This window comes from Blastomyces gilchristii (genome assembly GCF_000003855.2).
Source record: "Blastomyces gilchristii SLH14081 genomic scaffold supercont1.53, whole genome shotgun sequence".
Lineage (NCBI taxonomy): Eukaryota > Fungi > Ascomycota > Eurotiomycetes > Onygenales > Ajellomycetaceae > Blastomyces > Blastomyces gilchristii.
In genome coordinates this window covers 90,082-97,469 of record NW_003101630.1, presented here as the reverse complement: position 1 = coordinate 97,469, position 7,388 = coordinate 90,082, and the positions used below count along the sequence as shown (strand labels likewise).

Genomic DNA, 7,388 nt, shown 5'->3' with positions numbered 1-7,388 from the left:
CTCTTAAGAGAATAGATACAAATCTGTGAAAGAAGAAGTTTCATTCAATTATCTGAAATACTGTGTATGAAGAGACTTTTCTCACACTGAGAGAATATATAATAATATTCTCAGTACTTATTTAATCAGATTATGATAAATCTTTCTACATTGAGATAGATGCATTTAAATAAGCTATCAGAGACACTCTTCTACAGATAAGTAAGAATAACAAGCTGCACTCAGTGATGTATAATAATAGAAAACTATCAGACACTGAGCTCAATTATTCAGTGTATAAAAAGAAATTGCTAGTGATTAAGTATACACTGATATTATAAGATAGATATATTGACAACAGATATATAATAATAATGATCACAGATTATGAAAGCCTTATCTATCTATAATTAATAATAAAATCTTTCAAATACTTAGTATATTGAATCTCAGAGTTCTAAGTATACAATCTTCATATTAAATACTGAAAGAGATTGAACACTGTGATGTCTGATGTAATTGATTACAGACTCAATTTCATGAGTGAGAATTCTGTGAATCAGATATAAGAGAAGTTCATGTTAAATATGCTGAGAAGATATAAGGAATTAAAATGAGTAAACACAATGATCTCTTACTTGAAGAATGATAAGATGTCAGATAATAAGCATCTTACAAAAGTAGTAAAAGAGATGCTTTCAAACTTCAAGCTGAGAAAATTGAAAAATGATATTATACTTTACTGTGATCTAGAATATGCAGAAGCTCTCTATCTAGAATATTTATTTAGATACAATTTAATGACTTACATGCACAAGGAATTCAGTTACTTAGAAAGCTCTGAACTCATAAATATACTTGAATCAAGAGTATACTAGTCAAGCATGACTGAGGATATTCAGATGTACATCTATGAGTGTCTGAATTATCAGATTACAAAACAATCTAAGAAAGGATTAGAATATAAGAAAGTATAATATCAGATGAGGTGTATAATACAACTGTTTAAATAATGAGAGATGAATCTCATAGACATATTACTCTGAATATTAAATGAAAATCAATGAATAATCACTGCTATTGATTACACTACTAACTGACCAGTTGTGAAAGCAGTTTCAGAGATGATAGAGAAGATGATGATGAAGTTTCTATATAATAAGATCTATGTTAACTATAAAATGCTGTGTGAGATTCTAACTAATAACAGTGTAAATCTTGTAAGAGAAGTAGTGAGACATTTCATGAGTTAGTTACAGACAAGACATCATAGAACAATGTCATATCATTCACAGATAAACAGAAAGATGAAACACTTGAATAGAATCTTGAGCAACATGCTGATGAAATATCTAGTGAGCAAGCCTATAAGACTATGAGATGAATATCTCAGACAGGCACTATTAGTCACACAGATTCAACAGTATGCAGTCTTCAAGCATTCACCATTCTATCTGTTGTATGGATTGCATCCGCGCATGCCGGAGAATGCTTTGAAAAAGGTGGAAAAGGAAACAGCAGTTGCAGATGCAACAGTCGCGGACGCAACAGTCATGAATGCAACAGTTGCAGACACAGCAGGAACAGCAGTTACAGATGCAGCAGTAGCAGTTGCAGATGCAACAGTTGTGAACACAGAACCAAGATTGAAAGAGATCAGCCACACACGCACAAAAGCTAATGAGTTACTCCTGAACTGAGCAATTCAATCAAAAAGAATATGAGACTCACTAGTTAAGAAATTGAGTCTTAAGATGAGAATATGAGTTCTCATATACAATGAGAGTTCTGAGAAGTTTCAATCTAGATAATTTGAGTCATATAAAATACTCAAATCACATTCTCTGAGAACATACACATTGAAAAAACCAGAGAGACAGATCTTATATAACTTAATAAATGATTTATATCTTATAAAAGTAAAGATGCAAGATCTGAGCAGATTATAATTATCTACAGCACTATCATCAGTATTGAAAAAAAAGAAGCTTATAATTGAAAAGTCTTACAAAGTAAGAGAAATCATAGACACTTATGAATCAGATAATCTCACTTATTTCAATCTTTTCACAATTATAAGAAAAGAATAAGAAGAAATGAAGAAATCAGATGAATATCACACTTTAATAAGTGATAAGACTGTAGTCAGTTGTATAATAACATACTGCAGATAGCAGATACAATGCAGTAAAAAGTAGTCTCAAAGTAGAAGACTTACACATGAATCAGATTGCAGAAGAAAAAGAAATTCAGAGTTGAATTTAACTGTTTATATTAGTTCAATTGTAGAGATAACAGAGAATGAATCATCTGAAACATCTACAGATACATGAGATCAAGTCATCTTAATTTCTGAAGATACTCAGAGATCAGATGAGATTAGTTTCAATAAGCTGTTCACTATAGTAATCTAAGCAGGTGAAGAGAGATAGTATAATACACAAGACAGAATCATAAAAGATGAAAGCTGCTCAATCTAGTTACTGAATACTGTATTATATAGAGATTATATAAGAGTGATGACTAGCAGACAAAGAAAAAGTGTAAGAAAAGAAAAGAGATAATGAATTAATTATCAACTGTAAGAGTCAGCTGTAAAAGATAAATATTATCATATATATCTTATTCATTTTCATACATCATATATTTAATCTATTTCCAATGTCATATCAATTGAAAAATGTCAAAAATAAAGAAAATCTCAAAACTTGAGATCTGTAAGAGATTCAAGGGCCGCAAGCTACTCTTATAATAATATTATATATATCTTCAATTCCTCTATCACTCTGTGTACAACATTAATGTCATTTATTACAAGATTGACTGAAATGTCAATATAGAAATGCATATGTATATATGTAGAAAAATTGAAGAAGAGCACAGAACTCACAGAATCAGAAATCAAGACAGAGAAAGCAGAGATGAAAGAAATGAAAGAAGAAGAGAATACAGAATTAAATGAATAACAGCAGAAGTCACTCAGAACTGAACACTTATAATCTGATATATACATAATCATCTCTACAGAAGAGGAAGAGAAAGCAATAGAAGAAGCTTAGAAGTAGAAGAGAGTAGTCTCAGTGATGTGATCATCTTTGATTAGAACAATCTCTGATATCAGAGTAACTAAGAATCATTATTAGCATATAAAAACTGCAAAATCAGAGATGAAAACAGTTATCAAATGAACACTTACTAGTCTTAGAGTTATACATATAATTATAACACACATGAGACTCTTCAGAAAGAGAGAGAGAAACACAGAGAAATGCAGAAAGCAGAACACAGTGTGTGAATAGCTTATTCTCACAATGATATCTTAAACAAGGTGTATAAGTCTCACACTTACAGATGTAAAAGAGTATGATATCTGCATTTTCATTTCTGAAAATACAGATATCTTTTGCCTGCACTATAAAGTCAGATAACAGATGTCAGAGAATAGGCTGATACAGATCTATTATTCTGAAGAAATTCATCAGAGTAGATATCTCTGTAATATTGAACTTTACAGTTGTAAAAAGTTTCTTAATATCTGTGAACATCATGACTTTATGCATAATAAAATTCATAATGATTTCTTCTAGAAAAATCAGCATTAGAAGAGAAGAGAAAAAAGAAAAGACTTATAATCTTAACACTGTTAAAGAGAGAGATGATTCTTCAGTATAAATAAATAATTGTCTTATCATGAATATTTGAAATAAATGTAATAATCAGCATCTGCAACTGAGCTTTAAATAGTTATATTATACACAGTTTTTATATAATAGATTGTTCTAGAGATCAGCAAGAAGAGCAGAAGTGTACATACTGAGAAACATAGTTTATTAAGTCTATACAACATCTTCTTGAAATGAGAAGAGCTGATAATAAAAGCAGAGACAGTAGAAGCAGAGAGAGCAGAAGTAGCAGAAGTGAGAGTCATGAGAACAGAGATAGCAGAAGCAGGAGAACTGGAAACAGGAACAAGAATAGAAGATTGAGAAGAAGCAGCAGAGGAAGAAACAGTAGTAGAAGAGACAGAGAAAGATATGAAAGACTCAGCTATATATAATACAGACAATTTCTTCATTATCATATTCTTCAAGTTCTCAATCAATAATTTAACATTGAGTTCACTATTATCAGTAGATACTGATCTGTCAATATGTGAAGATTCTATACAAATAAAAACAAACATATCAGCATCTGCATTTATATAAAATTATGTCAGAAAAAACAATCAGAAGCTCACTGAGAAGAAAAACAGTCAAGAATATACAAGAAGATGAAGAAGATGTGTCATTCATGATAATATATTCTGATAATTGTTAGAAGATAAACAAGTTCTGATCACATTTCATAACACATTACACTTACTGCTAACAAACTGCCTGATATGAGCACTACAAGAACACTTGTTATGAGAACAGAGAGTCATTGCCAGAAATGCATACAATGTGATAGATGAACAACAGATAGAAGATGTTAAATGAGAGAAGAGACAGAAATCTTGAATGAGATAGTGACATTTGATAATGACAATAATGAAGAAGATGATTAAAGAATGAGAAAAGTTAGTGAATGAGAGATGTAATATAGTGAAAGTTTCTTTGTAAAAGTGTACACAGAACACTAGCTGAATCAGAGATAGGTCACACAATCACAAACACTAGTGACATGCTAATTCACATGAAGCTAGAGTGTACATTCTAGTCACATGAGCGTGACTGAATCTGATGAGAAAGAATGTGATTTGAAAGAATGTACAACTGCTGAATAATAATGCAGCCACTTTCAAACTTGCTTATGAATGTAAAGAGGTCATAGTGACCACCAATTAATTTAGCGTACAGTATATAAGAAGCCGGCGTACGCCTGTAATCATACACTGGCTCAAGCAACCTTTGAATCACATTTCTACAGATAATTTATCTATATATATTTACAGATTACTGTCTCTGTTACAGATCTGTTAAAGAGAAGTGTGAAAGATAGAAAAATAGAACTGTTTATTCACATTTAAGATACTATACAGATATTTGTAGAATTAAAATAAGCTTTTACAGATATTATAATACTGAATCACTTTAACTCTGACTTACTTAGTCAGTGTGAGACTAATATATCTGAGAATAAGATCTGTGAAATCTTTTCACAGTTGACATTAAAGACCTTTCAATATTGAAAGAATCAGAGAATAATACTCTCTGAGAATACAGATAATGAAATGTCTGTGAGAGAAGGCTTTTTCACAGAGTTTATAAAACACTGTGAATAAAGATCAGTGATTTTCTTCTTCAAGAAGTTATCACTCACTCAGAGAAGATATAATATTCATAATTAAGAGATATTAGTAATTATTAAATTCTTTAAAATCTGATAACATTATCTTCAGAGTAGTAAGTACTCAGTGAAAGTTCTCACTAATTATGTAAATCTATATTACTTCTTGATAATAAAGAGCTTGACAGAATATTAAGTCAGATAAGTAAAGCTGCTTTCAGAGTATAATTTCTATATCTTATACTGTTCAGATTAGCTTAACTCTGTCAATACACTGTCTAAACAGCCTGATTATAATATTATTAATAAAGAGAAGAATTCTATAAAAGAATCTCTAGTATTACTACAGAAGAAGCTGGCTGCAGAGAGTTAAAATTTTCTGAAGCTTAGAAACAGCATTAGTAAGACAGCTATACAACTCAGTATAAAAGATGAAAGAAAACTCAAATCTCTGCAGAGAACTGACACTGAAGATTATAAGCTTCTCATATTATATCTTACTATTATTAAATTAATAAAGAATGAAATAATCTACAATCTTTCAATCTGACTATTTTTGAAATTCATTAATAAGTCACAGAAGAGAGATATCTCTACTACAGCTTAAATTCAGAAAATGAAGAAAAAAGAATCTGATTTAAACTTGAAAGAGACAGGTTCTGAGTGAGATAATACTGCTAAGAAATCAAGTCACTGATAATTAGAAGAATGTAAACTTCTACTACTGAATAATTCAGTCTTCATCTCTCATAGCAGAGCAGTGTATCAGAAGTTAATAAGAATTTATCATAATAATTCTTATATAGAACACTTCAGATTAGAGAAGACTGAGAAGCTTCTAAAATATAAATATATTTAAGACAAGCTTCAGACAGATGTTAAAGAGTATATTAAGACTTATAATATCTGTTAAAGAATAAAGATTTTACAGCATAAGTAATACAGTAACTTAATATCACTGCCTGTTTTAAAGAACTTATAATAGAATCTATTAATGAATTTTATAGTTAATCTGCTGAAGTTGACAAGAGTTAAAGAATATAACTCAATTTTAAGCATTATTAACTACTTTATAAAGATAATTAAATATATTGCTATTTATAACAAGATTAAAGCCTCTGAATTAACTGATCTGTTTTTAGATATTATTATTTATAATTATAATGCTCTGAAATTATTAATAACAGATTGAGAATTTCTCTTCATCAGTAAATACTGATCAGCTTTTTACTATTATCTTATAATAAGATATCTTCTCAGTATTGCATTTTATCTGCAGACAGATAATCTGACTGAATATCAGAATCAGATATTAAAATAGCATCTTCAAGTATTTTATTTATATTATTAGAATGATAAATCTAAACTTCTTCTAATCACTGAATTCCAAGCGCTTCACTACGAACTCGCTCAATTATTCGAATAAGAACCCGCTGATAGATCCGTCAAAAAGCCCTCGATCATACAAGCATTTTGACCCTATCGCCAACCGCATACCCCGAGTGGTGGTGGAGTTATTCAGTCAAATGTGAACCAGACATTGTTTGAAACTCCTGGGTGGGATTATCCCCTGTTCACCCCTATCACACCACAACCCTGTGCCAAATTGCCATACAAATTGTAAGGTGAAGAGACCGAGCCATATGCATCAATCTTCTTAAGTTTGGAAGATCCCTGATCTGTAGTTGTGAAGATATCTGAAAAGCAACTTTCATGAAAACCCTGTCTATCTTTGATGTTTCAAAACATCAACACCAAGTCTCACTCACATACCGACCTTCTCAATCTGACTCATCTCTGACAGAAAAATACAAAAAGATACCTCAGTAATAGTATCAGACACATAATCAACAGATATATCTGAAGTGTATTCTTGATGAAAAACCCTCTCTGTCTTTGATGTATCAAGACATCAACATCAAGTCTCACTCTTGTACTGCCTCTTTCAATCTGGCTCATCTCTGACAGAAAAATACAAAAAGATATCTCAGCAACTGTATTCAATATATAATCAGCAGATATGATAACTATAAAATCAGTATATCTCAAGATCTGACTGAGCCTTTGATCCCTGTATAGTGAGATATATTAAATCTGGTTTTAATATCTCAATATTCAATAGATTCTGTAAGAGATTGAGA

The 7,388-nt window shown here is 30.6% G+C and overlaps 1 protein-coding gene across 1 annotated transcript; it reads left to right on the top strand.

Moving 5' to 3' along the window:
• Nucleotides 1-1,457: 1,457 nt before the first annotated feature.
• On the top strand, nucleotides 1,458-1,679 carry BDBG_18075 (uncharacterized protein; the record flags this gene model as incomplete). Its single annotated transcript, XM_031725661.1, has 1 exon — nucleotides 1,458-1,679. One exon carries the CDS (start codon nucleotides 1,458-1,460, stop codon nucleotides 1,677-1,679), a length of 222 nt encoding a protein of 73 aa, XP_031581498.1.
• Between the last annotated feature and the right edge of the window lie 5,709 nt (nucleotides 1,680-7,388).